Source organism: Stigmatopora nigra, chromosome 5 (genome assembly GCF_051989575.1).
Source record: "Stigmatopora nigra isolate UIUO_SnigA chromosome 5, RoL_Snig_1.1, whole genome shotgun sequence".
Classification (NCBI taxonomy): Eukaryota; Metazoa; Chordata; class Actinopteri; order Syngnathiformes; family Syngnathidae; genus Stigmatopora; species Stigmatopora nigra.
Window position 1 is genome coordinate 8294767 of NC_135512.1, and position 18418 is coordinate 8313184.

At 40.1% G+C, this 18418-nt stretch overlaps 3 protein-coding genes and 2 non-coding genes across 9 annotated transcripts; 3 read left to right on the plus strand and 2 right to left on the minus strand.

The window, feature by feature from the left end:
- Window positions 1-101: 101 nt before the first annotated feature.
- On the plus strand, window positions 102-173 carry trnap-cgg (transfer RNA proline (anticodon CGG)). The gene has a single exon. It is a non-coding gene; the product is annotated as a tRNA-Pro (tRNA).
- Window positions 174-1431: 1258 nt separating this feature from the next.
- On the plus strand, window positions 1432-1503 carry trnap-ugg (transfer RNA proline (anticodon UGG)). The gene has a single exon. It is a non-coding gene; the product is annotated as a tRNA-Pro (tRNA).
- Window positions 1504-1511: 8 nt separating this feature from the next.
- On the plus strand, window positions 1512-3979 carry LOC144196356 (uncharacterized). 4 transcript variants are annotated; one of them, XM_077716441.1, is made up of 4 exons: window positions 1512-1781; window positions 2151-2565; window positions 2920-3015; window positions 3107-3979. In XM_077716441.1, the coding sequence occupies exons 2-4, from the start codon at window positions 2198-2200 to the stop codon at window positions 3150-3152; spliced, it is 510 nt and encodes a 169-aa protein (XP_077572567.1). In that variant the 5' UTR covers window positions 1512-1781; window positions 2151-2197; the 3' UTR covers window positions 3153-3979. The 4 variants fall into 4 exon arrangements, with proteins under 4 accessions (XP_077572567.1, XP_077572564.1, XP_077572568.1 ...); XM_077716438.1 differs by having other exon boundaries at window positions 2190-2565; XM_077716442.1 differs by having other exon boundaries at window positions 2190-2565; window positions 2932-3015.
- rab6ba (RAB6B, member RAS oncogene family a) lies at window positions 3846-9163 on the minus strand. 2 transcript variants are annotated; one of them, XM_077716437.1, is made up of 8 exons: window positions 8785-9163; window positions 6860-6918; window positions 6079-6132; window positions 5908-6013; window positions 5709-5820; window positions 5550-5643; window positions 5390-5488; window positions 3846-3881 (listed from the first exon to the last, which is right to left on the minus strand). In XM_077716437.1, exons 1-8 carry the CDS (start codon window positions 8852-8854, stop codon window positions 3867-3869), a joined length of 609 nt encoding a protein of 202 aa, XP_077572563.1. In that variant the 5' UTR covers window positions 8855-9163; the 3' UTR covers window positions 3846-3866. The 2 variants fall into 2 exon arrangements, with proteins under 2 accessions (XP_077572563.1, XP_077572562.1); XM_077716436.1 differs by lacking the exon at window positions 3846-3881 and adding an exon at window positions 4487-5011 and having other exon boundaries at window positions 5422-5488; window positions 8785-9157.
- Window positions 9164-9316: 153 nt separating this feature from the next.
- Window positions 9317-18408, minus strand: slco2a1 (solute carrier organic anion transporter family, member 2A1). Its single transcript, XM_077716433.1, has 14 exons — window positions 17687-18408; window positions 15107-15244; window positions 14867-15029; window positions 14136-14348; window positions 13551-13649; window positions 13264-13409; window positions 12976-13042; window positions 12474-12638; window positions 12091-12280; window positions 11719-11866; window positions 10791-10954; window positions 10650-10714; window positions 10115-10235; window positions 9317-10042 (listed from the first exon to the last, which is right to left on the minus strand). The coding sequence occupies exons 1-14, from the start codon at window positions 17816-17818 to the stop codon at window positions 9922-9924; spliced, it is 1932 nt and encodes a 643-aa protein (XP_077572559.1). The 5' UTR covers window positions 17819-18408; the 3' UTR covers window positions 9317-9921.
- Window positions 18409-18418: the final 10 nt, after the last annotated feature.

An 18418-nucleotide genomic window follows, 5' to 3' on the forward strand; every position in this document is an offset into this window, starting at 1 on the left:
TGAAACGATATCACTTAGATGTTAAACAAAAAACGTTTTTTTTGTATCGTCTTCTGTTTAGGCACGGTTAAATAAAGAAATGACAGCGGCCACTGACACGTGGCTCGTTGGTCTAGGGGTATGATTCTCGCTTCGGGTGCGAGAGGTCCCGGGTTCAAATCCCGGACGAGCCCTGTTTTTTTCCTCACAAGATAATAAACTTGAAAAGCTTTTTAATTCAATGTGACTAACTGCAGTGACGTTTCATTTTTTGTATCTAAACCATTGGCGTCACAAGTTTTTTTTTGTTTCATCTTTCAAAAAAAAGAATGTTTAGCAAGACTTTTTCGATTTTATTTTTATCTTTAAAAATGTAGAGTATCTATAGTCAGGCTATTATTTTCAGAAATATACCCGTAAAAATAGACTTAATGTTCATTAACTCTATGTGACAGGGTGAAGTGATTGATGTTAGACATGAGTGCAGGAGTTAAGTTAAAAAGGGACTCATGCCGCTAGTGTGACAGGGTTAATTAGTTGATGTTATATATGAGTGCAGGTGTTAAGTTGAAAGGGGACTCATGCCGCTAGCATGCGAAAAACAAGGGGCGATGACGTAATGACTAACCAATGGTCATAGACCTTGGTAGGGTATAATAACGGGCTATTCAGACAGTTATCCAAGTTGGTTTTGGAAAGACAACAAAGAGCCTGTCTGATTATTTCACCCGTCTGTTAAAGGTATGTTGCTTTGTTTTGTATAACGACTGAGTGTGAGATGTGCAAGAGGCAATAGTAGCATGTCAGAAAGAACGGAATGCTTAAGTGATGCTTGTTTACTTCTTTATGTGTGCGCGTAAATGTGCGAGGCTCGGGTATTGTTTAAAGCAAGCTACCTTCGGCCGCTGTTTATTTACTTTTTCAAGTGTGCGAGTAAATGTGCGAGTCTCGGGTATTGTTTGAAGCGAGCTGCCTTCGACCGTGGGTTGTTGACTTTTTTTTATGTGTGTGCGCGAATGTGCGCGTCTCGGGCGCAGTGTCTACAGCAGACTACTTTCGGCCGCCGTTATAACAGTAGCATAATAGTATGCAGTAAATGACGGCCGGAACAAAAAGTAACAAGATACAATACTCATAAGTTATAATCGTTTATGCAGCAAGTACATTGCTTTGGATTATAACGGGTTGTTAATATTGTTACTATGTATATATTTGAGTGTTATTGTATATTATGTTTTGTGTGAATTGCTTAAATAACTAAAGTTGGTTTTGGAAAGACAACAAAGAGCCTGTCTGATTATTTCACCCGTCTGTTAAAGGCGAAACCACTACCACCTTCTACCCGTGGAAAAAAATCACGGGTACAACATCTACGTAGACTTAATGTTCATTAAGTCTACGTCTATGACTAAATGGTGAAATATCTTGTATGACTAGCAAAATTGCGAATGTGGCTCGTTGGTCTAGGGGTATGATTCTCGCTTTGGGTGCGAGAGGTCCCGGGTTCAAATCCCGGACGAGCCCTGTTTTTTTTAATTCGATTTTCAAAATCATAATCGACGATATACCTCTATTTTAGGCTCTGTACTTCCGAATACTCAGAAAGTACATACTGCTTTGTACACGTCCCAGCTGCTCTCTACTTCAACAGCTGCAAAGACAGAAAGGCTGGAACCGCCCCTAAACACATACACACAAAGACACCCGTACCTCAGCTTCCATTCATAAACTGAAACATCCCAGAAATCAAGCAGTTTGCCCTCTGGATTAGATTTGATTCATTTCCTCTCTTCAAAACAGCCGTAAGTACACCAGCTATTGTCTTTGTTATTATAAAACTAGTGTTTTCCAATATGGTTCAATGCATTATTTTAATACTTTTTAAGTTAATTAGGATTTTGTTTTTCTCAAAATCAAATTGGTTATCTCATGTTTTTTTTTTTTAATATACCTAAGGATTATTTTGTTGCTTGTAGCTGCTTAAATCAGAAGGCTGTTTCAGGGTACTAACAGGTCATTTTTTATACATTTTGCCTCATTTTCTATTGGTTTTGTGGGATTTCTGGAATGCTAATCTATGTTGGTCACTTTCTGACAAAAAATAAATAAAAGCATTTCATTATATATGAGCTTCTATGTGTCCATTGTCAGAACCCCACGGGCCACTTGAGGCCCACGGTCCACATTTTTGTCATTTAATGTCCAAGCAGGGACAGAAATGGTGTTGTGCGGCGAGGACGACTGCGGCGTCTGTTTACTGGCCTTTTCCCGGGGGGAACGCGTCCCTCGGCTGCTCCACTGCCGCCACGTCTTCTGCCAGGCCTGCCTGGAGGCCATGGCAGTGCCCCTGAGCCCGGTGGGCGGAGTCAACAGCGGCGGACACGGATCGCGCCTGACAGTCCGCTGCCCGTTGTGCCGGCGCCTCACCTGCGTGGGGCGGGGCCTCAGCCTAAGGGAGGCACTGTGGGTGGACGGCGTGGCCTGGGAGCGGATACCCAACCAACCCCAAGTCGGAGACCCTGAAAATTCGCCCAAGGAGGAGGAAGAGGAGGAGGATGGGGAGGTGGCGACCATGCAAGAAAAGGGGTGTGTCCAATTTTCAAAACAGTATTGTCGAATAGACTACACGGGCAAGAAGCAGTGGTACCTAAACTTAAGAAAAGTTTCAAATTTTCAAGTCACAAACACTAATTCTATTTTTAAAAAAAGCTAAAATATTGTTTTAGGTCTATAAAAAAACATGAATATTTAAGGCTTTTTAATCCATTGGAAAATGATCATTTCAGAAGTAAAAGTACCACTGTGTTAGCTTGTCTTTTCTTAGACGCCCAATCCACTTCCACTTTCGAAAGGGATTGGACGTCTCGTGGCGTCCACGCCACTGAAACAAGAGCATTCACAACCAGTCCTCCTAGTTGAAATAACTTGGACCTCTCTTAGAATCCCTTCCAGAAACAAGCTAAAGTTACGCTCCTTCTTCCGCAAGTTTACTCTGACAAAACGCCACCGAGAGACCATCGTGCCTAGCGGTAACGTGTAAGTCGAATTTCCCACTCATTCCCAATTTGGACATCCTTTGAACTGAATTCATTCTTTTTTTTTTTTTTTTTTTTTTTTGCACTTGAAGGGAAATGAAATCATGGCGCCGGCTGTCCAGTCAAGAAACCTTATGAATATGAAGCCTTCACCTCACCCGACCAGTCCCCCCTTATTTATTCCGGTTTTGAGATGGAACAGCTGCCGCTCTGGGATTAGCTAACCCACATAACAGATGGTCACCTCAATTTTTCCCTGATGCAAAAGATATCTTTTCTTTGCTTGAAAAAATAAAAGTGACAAAAGACACATTGAAGCATGAAAAGGGATTACGAAGAGTTTTCATCTGGCGTCTGGCGGATTATAACTCAAGCAAGCAAGAGATTCGGGTTGGAATTTTTGGTGACAGTTGAGGACGACTCAAGTGGGGAATTTTAACGGTTTTTATGAGTGACATGCGGCAAGAAATTCGTTTGTTGGGGATCCGGTTTAGCGTGAATTTGTTGGAATGACTCACTTGGATGGTGTTGGTGTTGCAGTGTGTTGGTGGGTTGAAACTAAAATCTGGATGAAAATCAATTGGCTTCTAGACTCCATTTGGGATGTCAATTAGACAAATGTGAGATTTTTTTGAATTTTATCAGGAAATACTGATTAAAACGTTTGATGGGGAATACTCAGTTATTATTGATTACAATCTCCATAATTGTTAAGCAATGTGACTAATAAAGGCATTTTCTACATGATATTCCATCAAAATCATCAAAAAAAAATATCTTTTGGCTTACCTTTTCTGACAATATCCAGACGGGGAATCAAAAGCTGAAGATGCCATCTTGAGAATTGAGTAATCATGTTGTCATGAGCTAAAATTAGACAGGTGATAAGCTAAGAACTTCACTTAATGTCATTCATTCAAGTTTAGTATGTCGCTATCTGAAAATATTTGCTAACAGTTCAGAATGTTCCAGTTCCACAATCATGTCATTCCGCATTAGGTTATACTCTTCCAATAAAAAAATAAAAATTAAAAAAAATGGTCCGTCTAATTCACAGGTGTCAAACTGATCCACAAATGAGTGGCCAATCAGGAGGTCAACTGGAAGGGTGCTCGGACGTTTGGCCGCCGGTCAAATGGTGACAAAGTTTACTGTTGAAACCAGCTCTCAAAATTATATTCATGAGAGAGAGTTTAATATCTTAGAGTTCAATATTTAAGTACGGTTTAATATCCAAGTAAAGTTTCATATCCAAGTACTGTTTCATATCCAAGTACTGTTTCATATCCAAGTACTGTTTCATATCCAAGATATTTATGAAACAGTACTTAGATATTAAACTCTCATGAATATCATTTTGAGAGGTGGTTTCAACAGTAAACTCTATCACTATTTGACCGGCGACCAAACGTCCGGTCATGGCTGGAAGAAGCAACACCTGACTGCAATCAACTAAGCACAGAAACGCAGGCTAGTTGGCAATAGGACATTTAATGACCATGTGCTCTGTACAGTTGGTGAGCCCCTCCGTGCTAACAACAATTAGAAACCAAGAATAAATAGAAACAATCACCTATGGAATCCACTTTCAATGAAAAAGAACGACAAAAAAGTGCTGATGTGGCGACACGCCTCTTTGCTCCTCAACTCAAAGGCAGCTAAACGGTTAATATGAAAAGGAGGCGTGACACATGAAAGTTGAATTGTCGCAGATTTGAAAATAAATAAAAATGACGAGGGAGGAATTGATCGGGGCTTTTTTTTTAGAAAAAAAGGGGGGGGGGGGGAAGCGTAAACGTGTTTTGCTTTTGGCAACTCGGGATCTGTGGAAGCACTGACCAGCAGTCGGGGTGTTAACCAATAGGAAGCCACGATATTGTCGGGTGAGGGGCGGGGTTACGGGTGGGCGTGGCCTTGGGGAAAAGGAGTTAACTAACAGGAGCAGCCGGCTTCGCTGGACTGTAGCTCTTGCGGTTTGTCCAACTTGATGTCAATCACTGAGGGATAATGTTTAGGAAATTCACCGTTTCCAATGAGAGTTGGGAATTCTATTTTTTTCAAAATTATTTGGACTTTTCGATACAATGCTAAAAACATTAGGCATTTGATTTTGTTCAATAATTCCACATATTTAAAAAAAACTCCCTTAAATAGTAAAATCACTTCCTTAAATCACCACTTGGTGGTGCTGTTGAACCTAAATCCGACGTACAGTAATGAAATAAAAATAAAATAATATGCAGTCTTCCCCAATGCACTTCTTTGCGATTTTTTGTTATCATTTTTTAGAATTTAAAGCTAAAAAAATCAATACAGAAACCGTGATAGTCGAGGGATAACTGTATTGTTTTCTATCTGTTTCCCCTTTGACATACCTTGAAGAAACTTCTTTTTTTTTTAAGGATACTGCCTTCTTTTCCGGCCTCCTGCGCATTCTCCATGCCGGGAAGAGCAGACGCCACGCGGCGGAACAGCTACAACAAAAGCAACCAGATGCAACATTGGCTCTGCGGCCATTTTGTCGGCGTTTTTTACCTGCTTGACATTGTGACCCGTCTTGGCGCTGGTCTCGGTGAACATGACGCCCAGCTCTTTAGCCTGCTGCTCGCCTTCCTCCGTGCCAATTTGCCTAAAAAGCAAATGCAGAAAAAGTGACCTCAAACAAGTGGGGTTTTTGTGGATTTTTTTGCACACCTCTTGTCGCCAAGGTCAGTTTTGTTGCCCACCAACATGATGATGACATCACTTCCTCTCTCCGTCCGCACGTCGTCGATCCATTTGGACGTCTGCTGGAAGGAATTCAGGTCTGTGGCGAGATAAAAGCGAATTAGATTTGGGGGTGGGGCCAAGCGGTCAGGTGGGAGGATTTGCCCAAAAACAAAAAATAACCCACTGGTGATGTCGTAGACGACCACAGCCACGGTGGAGTCCCGAATGTAGCTGGGGATGAGGCTCCTGAAGCGTTCCTGTCCCGCCGTGTCCCAGAGCTGCAACCTCACCTGCGACCCATCGGCCAAAACGTTCAGCGACCCATGGGTCAACGCATTGAGCGACGGTGTCTTACCGTCCGGTCCTCCAGGTACATGGTTTTGGAAAGGAAGTCGATTCCAATCGTGGCCTGGATAAAGTGGTTCAGAAAATGAATGAATGTATGAATTATTTTTTCCCTCCAACAACCGATATTTAGCCAATGTAATTCTATTTTAGCTACAGTTAGATCATGAGTTTTTCATGATAAACATGCTTTAGGAAAAGTATTGGCTATTTTTTTTTTTTAATTGGCATGAGCATGTGAAAATCCCATATGGGTCGACCTTTATTTGAAAGAGCAAACGTGTTTCCTTTTTCCTTCCTGACGACAAGCGCTGGTTGGCTGGCTCATGAATACTTTAACGTGTGGTGGTTAAAAATTTACCAAGATCTAATGTGTCACCCGCCGTTTGTGTGGGCTTCCTATTTTTAACATCTGGGCCACATGGAACCCAAAAACCTTTGATTTTATTTATTTATTTTTGTCAAAAAAGGCTCGATATGACGACACATCAGTGTGCCATTTATATTATATTAAAAAAAGAAGATCAACACGAATTGAATACCTAGCAATAGCAGCCAATATCTATTTTTTAAAATAAAGTTAAATTAATCACAACAATAGTAAAGTTGCAGTATTCTGATATCCACCAATATGTCCTAGTTCCTTGTAAATGCTATATGGGATTAAAATGTCTCCCTTGTGTGAAAGGCAATTTGAACAAGGCTTAGTGAGGTTTATTTTAAGGCTTTTGATCAGCACAAAATGGCTTCTTTGTACGAGTAAGCTTTTTTTTCAATTTTTTTTTTCATACCTGGTATGTGTTGTCGAAACTGTCGTACATGAAGCGAGTGATCAGTGACGTCTTGCCCACTGCAAAAAAATGGACAAAAAGTGGCATCAATTGAAGGAAAATGAACAATTGCCATTAGGACAGTGACGATTAATCGATAATTAATAAATAATCACTGTTTTAAGTGGCGATGAATGGTTGAGGGATGTTGTTGACCTCAGAATTGTTCAAATATAATTATTTTTGACAGGCTCAGATGAAAAAAATATTTGGAATCAGACTTCTGCAATAAAGGGTGAACATCTCATCCACTCATTTCAGAAATACTGAGTAATCAGTCAACGATAAAGTCCAATTTGTGGATGGCATCCCTAAAGACAAAAGGCTTCCCATTGGCGACACTTGCAAACTCATTAAGAATGAACATCGCCCACCTCTAATGAGCATAGCGAGTGTTTTAATTAAGGAGTCTAATTACTGGCGCCCGCTGTGTGAATCCGTCAGGCACAGTGTGATGCGTAGAAAATGAGGCTAATCACGCCACTCTCCTTTTTTTTAATCACTGCATGATCTGAGCTAACTTTAGATAAATGAAGCGGCTGTTATTTTGTATTTTTGATGCGTTCACGCTAAACAACTACGCTAGTCGCTAGCCATATTTTTTTAATAAATATTTGGCCCATTCACGGAGTAATTAAATTGCAAAACTTACATCAGCTACATTTTAAGCACATGCGATAAATGTAAAAACAACGTCACCGGCCCATAACGGAGAACCTAAATGTTTGTCGGTATATTTACTACTGGTTGAAAATTGAATGGCAAAATCGATGATTGATGTTAAAAATTAATGACTTGGCATAGTCCCTTTGACCTTTCAATGGATGGACCCCATACATTTGCAGTCATTTACTCTATCAGTGTCACTGTTGATGATAATGTATGTGGCTCTTTAAATCCTGTTCATGAGTGAATGAGATAGGATGTCAATCACTAAGCCACGCCCCTTAAGGAACTACTTTTTTCCCCAAAAATATGCATAAGTAGTTTCCTTACGGACTTTCGTAAAATTTGAGTGGAATTAGCATATCGTTTTGTATACAGCACTCTATTTAGTTCCACATTGTAAAAAGTGGACGTCTATGGCTGTCAGTGGTAATTAATGCTTTAAAGAGGAAATAGGTGTAAATGATTGTTTGTGGCCGGTCGAGTGACGTAACATGAAAAGCACATGCTTTTTTAAATGTACTTAAAGGCATCGCTGGCATTTGATTTGAATAGGGAAATTTAGTAAACATGGATATGGAATTAAAGCCATAGTTCCTCTTAGGTAGCAGTGAACTTCCAATAAATCAAAATTAATACTAAAAATGAACAAAACTGAGGTCAACATCCACTGAACAATAAAGTTGTTCAAGTGTAGCGTCTGAACTTTGGACTTGAAATCTTAACCCGATAAAAAAAGCTCTGTTGATGGGATGACGTCAGAGTGAAGGAACAAACAAGAATCCAAATGAGGGTTCATTTTGGAGCCCGTCGAACTAAAACAAGCCCCTTTTGAAGAAAAATTGAGGAAAAAAAGGTCCCCAATGCCCGAAATAAACACATCTTTATAGTTGTCCGCTGACACCAAGAAGGGTGTTGCCCGAGTCAACTTGAACTCTGTCCACTGCATCACTCCTGACATCCATTTTGCCTTCTTTTTAAACGCCTACGAACGGATTCCAACACTTCAAAACATCCAAAAAGACATTGTTTCACTATTTAAAACACACCCTGTATTATTAAGACTTTGCCAGACGCTCACAATGTTCAATTAAAATTCGCTAGCTTTAAATGACCACAAATGAACTTGGTGACCGGGCAGGTGCATCGACAATCACATGACCACCACCCCCTTTTGGGGGGGTTAATCCAGAACTTTCTCCACAAAAAATCATGCTTACCACTCTGTTCTCCTAAAAAGACGAGTTTGAATTTCCTTAAAGGGTTTCCAAAGTCACTGGCCATGGACATGTTGACGAAGAAGGAAGGAAAAGGGGCGGCCAGTGGGCGCCGGAAGGGAGACTGACTCTTTGGCTTTCGTCGCTGCCGGAAGGTGATGAAGATGCCGGAGAGGGGGGACGTCGGTGTCGCAAAAAATCGGCACTCCCTCGCTGTAATTAATGTCTTTTATCAACGCTTTTACTTTGTGACGGTGACGGGTCGCCACCAAAAGAAACACCGTCCGTTAGAGTCCCTATCGGTGCTGGGTGTGGGGGACTCTTTCCTACGCCTCGCAGGCGTCTCGTACAGGAAGCTAGTGCGCACGCGCAGTCGTCGAAGTTCTTCGGGATTCTACGAAGGAGAGCCGAACGCTGAAATGATGTCATGCAACGTGACGTTTCGTTAGGAGTTTAAATACAACGAATGTTTTTAAAGACTACGTGGTGAAAGCTTTAAATCTCACTGTACTTGTATATAATGACAATAAAAGCATTCAATTCAAAATATTATATTAATGATAATGATGACATACAATGAAAATTGTCTATTGAATAATTAATTAGCTAGCATAAAGTATATTGAATGATGCTTTTGCATCCCTATTCTGTTCGGTCCCTCTTTATTCCCATAAACAGCACATTAAGACTGTTTCAGGCTTTAATGTGACTAATTCCCCAGTAACAGTAAAAAACAGAAAATGCCATTGTATTTTACCACACTGTCTGAAACCTCAAGATTTGGGCATCAACTCAAACCCTCATGTTTCATTCATCTATGAAACAATTTACATGACCCAAACCACTAATCTTGTCCATAACTTGATTATCATCCATTTATTAGTAATCAGGCGTAACGTACGGTACGTAGCACCGAAAATCGTGCGATTATAATTCCAACTACAAAAAGAACTGGTGCATAAAATAAAGAGCGTGCACTTACACAGTATTCCAAAAATCACTTAAATATTAAGCTAGCTATACAGTTACCAGGCAGGCTTGGCGTAAAAGGCAGCCTGACAGGAAGTGGTGAACATATTGTACAAGTCCCGCAGAAGCTGTGAGGTATTACCAAATTGGGCTCTTTTGAACCAGGGTGGTTTATAGTGTTCCATTAGGCCTCTTGGCAAGACTGTACTCCTGCGTCCGCAATACTTTCCAGCCCAATATGGCAAGGAGTGCCACGCCCATTACCTTGTAGCCCACGAGCAAGCCCAGATACCTGAAAAAAGGGAAAGCTCAAGTCAAGTGGGATCAAAATCACAACGGGAGATTTCTGTGGGCGTGGCTTCACCTGTTCCTCAAGACGTCGTTGTCGTAGTAGCCGCAGCTGAACTTCTTGCCGCAAACTTGCTTCCACCAGATGCACGATGTATCGATGGCCGTGCCGAACAGCGCCGGCGCCGGGAGCCATGCTTGACGGGATGCACAAAAAATGGCCATTTGTCGACTAATCCAATGATCAAAATAATCCAAAACTATTTTGCTAGTCAATTGATCCTGGACATGGATGGTCTAATTCTTTTATTGCGCCTGTCGATTGTTAATATTTTTATTTATAGTTTTTGAAAAGGATTTTTAAGACAATTTTTAAATGGGCTAAATTGTTTGAAAAGTAAAATCCTGTTGAACAAGCATTGAACCCATGCATGTTTCTTTTATTACAGGTACAATATTTTTTTTTTAGGATAACAGCATTATTTTAAAATCTTGACAGTAAAATCTATATCAGATTCGAATTCTGTACTTAAAAATGTACTGACTCAATTCAGTAAAAGTAGTGTTACCCATTTTGAGTCAGAGCTTTGATTCACAATTTTGAAACTTACCCAAAAGCCTGAGTAGTAAAAACTGAACCCCGATGGCAAATGACTTCTCTTCTGACGGCACGCTTCTAAATAGGACAATAAAAGTCAAAGTTAGTCATTCAAATGATGATTGATTTGAATTTGGTGCCAGGGAACGCCCACCTTAGCAGCATCATGTACATGGGATTGTGGGTGAGGCATGCGATCAACGCCCCTGCCGACAGCACCAGGATGAACGGAAGCAGGAAGTGGGGGCACTGGTTGGGGCAGGGCGATGGCTGTGCTTCTTTCTGCTCCCCCGATACGCACTTGCAGTTGGTGTACAGCTAATAAAAAAAACAAAAAAAACATTTTTTTTATTAACTCAGCATCATGCACCACTTGTTTCTTGACAGTGGCTTGCTAGAATGAAAAATGTGTCTGGGCAAGAAAGCTGCAGTACAGAAGAAAAATGAGGAAATATTCTATTTAAGAAAAATGAGTGTGGGCTTGTTTTTGAAACCAGGCATACTCTCTGTGAAAACCAGAGGGTCTTTAAGACATAAATGGGATGGGTTTTTTTGTATTGTTGTTACAGACACTATCAGTTTTATGTATTTCTACAGAAAATCAACATACAATCATAAATCCATTTACAAATACCTCTAGGTTTGAATGTTTCAGGTTACAACATTTTTATATGCAATTGAGTAACTCGAGGAACGAAAAAGATCCAACTTATGAAATCCCCCAAAAAGTAAATGCATTTCCTTATCCGTGATTATATTCTGAATTCCCCTTATTAAAAACCGTACAAATTTAACGTTGCACATTAAGTTACACAATTTTCTTTCTTTTTTGTGAGTTACCTCACATCGGTCACACAAAATTGGGACACTGTCAAATTTTGAAGAGTTTAGTTCAGGGGTGGGCAAACTTTTGAGCCCAGGGGCCACATTGACTTTAAAAATTTGACAGATGGGCCGGGTCAGCACAAGATACGATACATATAAAAAACTGCATCACTTAACAGTACATATGAAACATAAACAGACAACTGTATATTATTATTATTATTATTATTATTTTATGTGAATGGGTGACTTCTTACCTGGATGGCGTGCGAGATATTTGGGCTTCTAGTAAAGGAGGTGCATCCAGCATGACAAGGAGAAATATACTCCACGCCATCGGAACCGCACACTGGGTTGAAGGTGCCGGAGGGGCAGGAGCAGTTAGCGTTGCATGTGGATAGAGAACTGCATAAAGAATATTATAGTTTAAAAAAAAATTAAAAAAACTTTACCTAGAAAGTCACTGTATTTAATGACTATAGGACACGCTATGATTAAGGAAGCCAAGAAGTCACACTAAAGCAGATATAAAAAAAAAACTCTTCATAATTTCAGCCACCTGTTTTAAATGTAACAACTTTTTGCTTTCAGACAAATCATGCGATAAATATTTCTTGATGCCGCCTCACCTGTGCGGTCCACCGTAAGCCACTTTGTTAGTGGAGCATCCCATGAAAAAGAGCGGAATGCACATCAGCGTGGAGACGCTCAACATGATCACGGAGAAGCGTGGGATGTTCTTCCGCGACATTCCCGTCCTCTTCATGACCAGGCCGCCCGCGAGCATTCCCACCGCCACGGCTGGAAGATTCACCGCACCTGGAAGCGTTTAAAGCAAGGGTGTCAGATTCGGGTTGGTTCGCGGGCCGCATTTTCGTCAACTTTATTTTATGCGGGCCGGACCATTTTAGATATAATATTTAGATGTTTTAAAATAAATGGATTAAAAGGCCTGAATCTTCAGTTTTTTTATAGATCTAAAACAATGGGGATGGGGGGGGGCGACACCCACCGACTAACATGGCGCTGTACGCGGCGGAGGAGCTGTATTGGCGCTCCAGGTATTTGTTGAGGAAGGTGGAGAGGCCGGCGATCACCGAGGAGAAACAGCACTGGGCCAGGATCAGGACCAGGAAGAACGGACTCAGGAGAAGGTGGAAGAACATCTTGGGAAACACTGAAAAATAAAATAAAAATATAAATAAAATTCGGTGACAGTAACTCAAAATGGTTCTGACATTTTTTTTTTAAAATCAAAGTGGACTTTTTCAAATATTCTGTGTCCTTAAAATGTTTTACAGCATGTTGCCATTTTCATAGATACATGTAGCACAAAATGGCCCCCAGTGGACAAAAGTTGCAACTGCTTCTTCATAAGAAACCAGTGTTCATAAATGTTTAAATATATATTTTTAGTTGAAATTATTAAAAAAAAATACTTTGTTTTTTTATGTGATACTATTTCTGTACTGTTATATATTGTATACATATTTTTAACATTTTTATTTACATACTTTTTAAGAAGTCGTATAATGAGACACGAGGCTTCTTGAAGTCCACACTGGGTTGCCTTAAAATCATCTGGAAACAAGTGAAAAATTATAATCAATATTGGCAGTGAATACATTCAATTATACGGCTTCCAGAAGGGAACCCACTATATTTCCAGCAAAAAAAATCGCATTTAAAAAAAATTCATTTGCATTTTCAGTTCATTTGGCAGGGAGCAAGTGATTTTCTGTAAATGTGCAATGACGTAGTCCAGCCAGTAGACGGCAACAAATCGCAGAAAATGCACTCACCCGCCCTTCTGAAGGCATTGAGCGAGGGAAGAAGAAGTACGGCAGGGAGGTGAGTGCCAGGCAGGCTGATGTGATGAGAAGGCCCATCCACCAGGCACCTACCCAGCGGGGGTCTCCTGGCTTTAACGTCTGATCCATGATGCTGTCTGCAGGGGGAGGAGGTACAATTACTTTCAATGGCACTGGGATCCAAAACATTTAAACTTGTAACTCTCTTTTTTTCATCCATCTGATGTCAATTTCAATGTTTTTCATTTTTAGTCGTCCAATAAAAAAAATCATGTTACCCGAAGCGATTTTGTCCACGTCCACGTTGATCCCAAGCATGAGCGAGCATAGCAGGAAGCCAAAGGCAGGCCCGAACACAGAAACAGCAAACAAGATGGCTGCAAAAGGAAATGGGGTCACATATTTGTAACTACATTTCAAAATTGCGTTTGATCTCTACGAGTCCACTTTTTAATGTTATGGTTTTGGCAAGAATAAGGGCGGTTTACACGGGTGAAAAAAAAAGATTTTTGAACTACAAACAGAAAAAAATGATTTAAAAAATGACAATTATTGATTTCAAAGGATGGAAATCATGAAATGTAATATATCTATACTCTTCATTTTAATTTGATTCTAAAACATTCATACTTTCTCGGACCGCACAAAATGATGCGATGAACCAGATTTGGCCCCCGGACCGCCACTTTGACACCAGTGTCATAGTCTTTGATTTTTGCAACAACAAAAAACATGCATGTAAGGGTGTGTAAGGGTCAGCGTACTATCCAAAAACACGGACCGCACTAAGAACCTGCTTCCTATTTCTTGGAACAGATCAGGATAGGGCAAGATCAACAGAGAAGCACCGCGGGGCCGTTCACCTATGTAGAGCGGCGAGTTCCCCGGGGCGGCGAAGTCGTCGATGTAGGAGATGCCGAAGGGCTGCATGGGCACGGAACCTATCCCGAAGAGTAGTTGGGCGGCGGCCATGAGCACCCACAGAGTGTGGGTGTCGGCTAACCGCCTGCTGTCGTCGCGTCCGCAAGCCTCCAAGGCGCTGGAGTTCCTCTGCGTGTCGCAAATGTGCTCACGCTCTGGACAGACAAGAAGATTTGAAGATTAATTTTCCGCACGGGGGGTGCCGGAGCCTTAGCCCAGTAAATTTAGGACACCCCGAAATGTAGGAAATTTTTGAGCTGGGAAGTCAGTCTAGTTTGTCTACCATGTCAACATCAGGGAATAAGTTCAAATACTTAATTAGTTGTTTTTTCTTAAATTAAAATGGGAGTTTGGTCTCTAAAGAAATGAAGGTCTTTTTAATTTCCTGAACAAGAATGACGATGAACTGATTTTCATGACAGATAAAGCCCAAGATGAATTTTCTTGTAATGACTACAAAAGATGAGCTGGAGTGCTTAAGTAAGATATTCCAATAAGCAACCCCAAGCACGGAAACGTTTATCAGATGAGTCACTTAATTTGAAGGAAATTAGTTTAGCTTTTAGCATTTTTCTCCTTCCAAGTAAGCAGACCAGGGATGAAAACACGTGGCTCTCGAGCCACATTCGGCTCTGTGTTCCTTATCATATTTTGTGTAAACTGTGCTTCTTACTCAGGGTGACCGAGTCATACTCGTACGGGCTGGACAGGAAATGCGGCAACGCCAGCACGATGGCGCTGACGGCCATCAGCAAGCCGCCGACGCCGATGACGCGAGGCCGGTGCGCCCGATTCCCAAAGTAGCTCAGGAATACAATCAAGGCGCAGTTGCTAACCTGGAAATGCAGAGGGGGAAAGTCGGAATGCAGTTTTGACTGATTTGTACCAGTACCTGGAACACATTTTGGCTCACCTCGTGCAGGGAGGAAAGCGTGCCGGCGGAGTAACTGCTGAGGCCGTAGCGCCTCTCCACCGTGCTGAGGGTGCTTTTGAAGTAGGAGCTGTACAGCAGTTGCGAGAATTGCAGCAAGCCGTGACACAGCACGAAACCCTAAAAGCAAACAGAAACATGGAGAACGGTACATTCAGTCCAGGATTGGAGGACATTTTGGCTTCACATTTTCTTTAAAATGGAGACTGATCTTCTGTCGTGAATAATATGTACTAAATGGTACAAATTGATTAGATAAGATATAATATATTTGTACACCCTATTAAAACCAAGAATATGCAGGTAAAAATAGTGAATCATGGGGCGGCTTATATGCGAGAAATTGTCAAATTCAACAATTTTAAGGCCATTTTAAGGGTACGGCTTATGTGAGGACGCGGCTTATATGCGAGAAAATATGGTATTTTTTTTCTGTACAAAAATTGTTATACGCATGAAATTTGAGTAACTGCGTTGCCAACAGAATTCAAAAGTGTCAATCGGACGAATGAACGAATGATTGAATGACGCGGACAAGTGGCAAAGCGCCATTAAGTCGTTGTCGGGACACCTTTTGTCGATTCTTTAAGTGTTTTGATGAGAGATGTGAGCCGATAAACGTCGTCTTTGTTTCAACACGCTTCCAACCTGCTGCGACGAGAAGAATGGAGGGAAGGAGGGAAGTTTGCACCCCTGTTTCAAACGCTTCCATTCCGAGGGACGCTAGCTAGCCTGATGTGGTCGTAGATTTCCGCATTGTTATTGTTGCTCTTTTAAGATCATTTCTATTTGATGATAGAAAATGTGATGAAGGAAATGCACAAACATTCCCAAGATAGATTACGGAATTCACTCCCTTCATTGTGACAAGTACATGAAAGAGTTTGGCTAAACAATAGTTGACATATCATCCCCACATTTAAAAGTACCATTCTATTCCATTTTATAAATATAAATATTATCAGTGTAATATTTAATATGTAAATATGTAATATTTATTTTTTAATGATTTTTAATTATAAACTAATTCAAAATTTAAGTCGCATAAAATACACATTCCAACTTTTTAAGTTTCTTTTAAACAGAATAACCATTTGTGGCAGCTCTAATTAATTGATACCAGGTTAGAAATCGAAATAAACGCAATCTTGAAACTGATTAAAAAACAACAACATACATTACACGTCAATCAATTGGATTGGAAGTCACAAGATGTTTTTAACAAACGTCGTCTATGTGCTATCAGCCAAGTATATCGATATCAATCTTTCACTGCCTTTTGTATTCCACAACGGCGAGGACGGAAACGACCTCGAAGAATCCGTGTTGCAATCCATTTCCATGTGTGCTGAATGAACATAATGTTCCAGAGCCAAGAAGATAGATTTGTAATGAGATGTTATTCATAGGTGCACCAGGAGATGTGTAAACAAATGTTACAGTGCAGAAGGGCATCCATCCACTAACTGCACAACCACTCCCATGTGTAACGTTTAAAACTGCAGCTGTGAAAGATTTACGCCGAGTATCAACAAAATAATCGACGTCCCATTGATTTAGCTTTATACCAAAATAGCAACGCTAAATTTTTGAGTTACCAGTTTGAGTGTTGAAATTAATTAAGGTATCTCTGCTGTAGTGTTATATAGATATATTAATGTACAATAAAAACGAGAATTGGTATAACGGTAGAATGGTTCTCCCATCGCTTTATAAGCCTGGTGGCATGCCAGCTTAAAACAAAGTAAGCAAAGAAAGTATAAAAAGTATATTTTAATGTTTTAATCACGGCTAGTGATACGGTGAAGGCGATATGGCGACATCTTATGGTGAATATGTGGAAAAAAATAACAATAATAATTTTCATTTGTTCATTAGTATTTACATTGACGTCTACCGTTGTCAATGGCAGCAAGTTATACATTCGTACTCTTTTGATGAAAGAAAAACAATCTTACCAGCAAACCTACAATGTATTTTAACGTTGTACAAAATGTGTAGACTTTGGATAAATGTTGGAAGTATTTTATGGTGCTATTTATAAAATTTATAGGAACATTTGTCCGATAGATACACCAAATCTACTCACTGAAATGAAGGCAACATGATACTACAAGAAATATTGTTAACTTAATTTCACTGATTAGTATTGAGTAAATTGTAATAATAATTTAGTCAAGACAATGTAATAAGTTTAAACCTATGACCACGTCAAATGTAAACAGTTACAATGCATGTGGTTAAAAAAAAAAACTGAAAAAATAGTAAAGTATATAAGGGATAGAAATTGTATATGGGAGTTGACATGTTTCAACCTGACATTTGATATTCAAAAACGTTTAGCTACAAATCAAAAATACTATCAGTAACAAGTCTAATATTCATTTCCAGTCATAAAAAAACGATAATTTGCCGTGATTCCACAGTGTAGTTTTTGGGACATTGGCATAATGGGGAAACTCGCTCACCTGTTCAGATGACCGCACATTTAAGGGGAAAAAATATAGGTTTTACTACAATAAAGTTCATTAAACTGGTTCGAATAATAAAGTTAATTTCTACCTTAATGCTGCGGAACATTTCGGCCCCCTCTTGTGTGCCTCTTCGTGTCTTTGTTGGATTGAAGTCAAATGAGCCGTGAGTGTGTGGGAGCGTTTGTGGATTGTGGAGTGCACATGCGCGGTGCATTTTCATTTTCCCTCCGGTTAGGGGTAATGTGTGACGTCACTGTACAACCTGTGCCTGCCACTTGAGTCATAAAAGTTTCGAATTTATGGTTACTCTTTTTTTCTTATCCCGCGGGCACGCTCAAGTGCGTCAATTTCTATCAAGAAATATTTTAAATAAAATATTTGAAAATTAAATTACTTTGGTCAGCAATTAATTTCAGCCAATTAGCATGATTATGATGGCTAATCATAGGAAGCTAGTGCGAACCGAGTTATGAATGAAATAGGCTAACAATTAATTAATTCGGGCAAAAAGTACTGTGTTAATGGTGTAAAAAAGGGCGTCCCAAATTAATGCAATAAGGGGAACTTACCATTCATGAATGCTATGATGTGCATTAAATGTGGGAGGTGATTAAGAGTCAATGGGAGGTTTTTTTTCCATTGATGAGCAATGTTGCATAAATACTCAGTATTTTTGGTGTAGTTCACTTTTCTCCAGTATTCTAAAAAAGTCTTTAGTTAAAAAAAAAATAGGTGGAAAACATAGCTGTTTGGGGGGTGTTACACAAATTATTCAAAACAGTTTTTCAGTGAGATAGGAAATTCTTTGGAAAAAAAATCA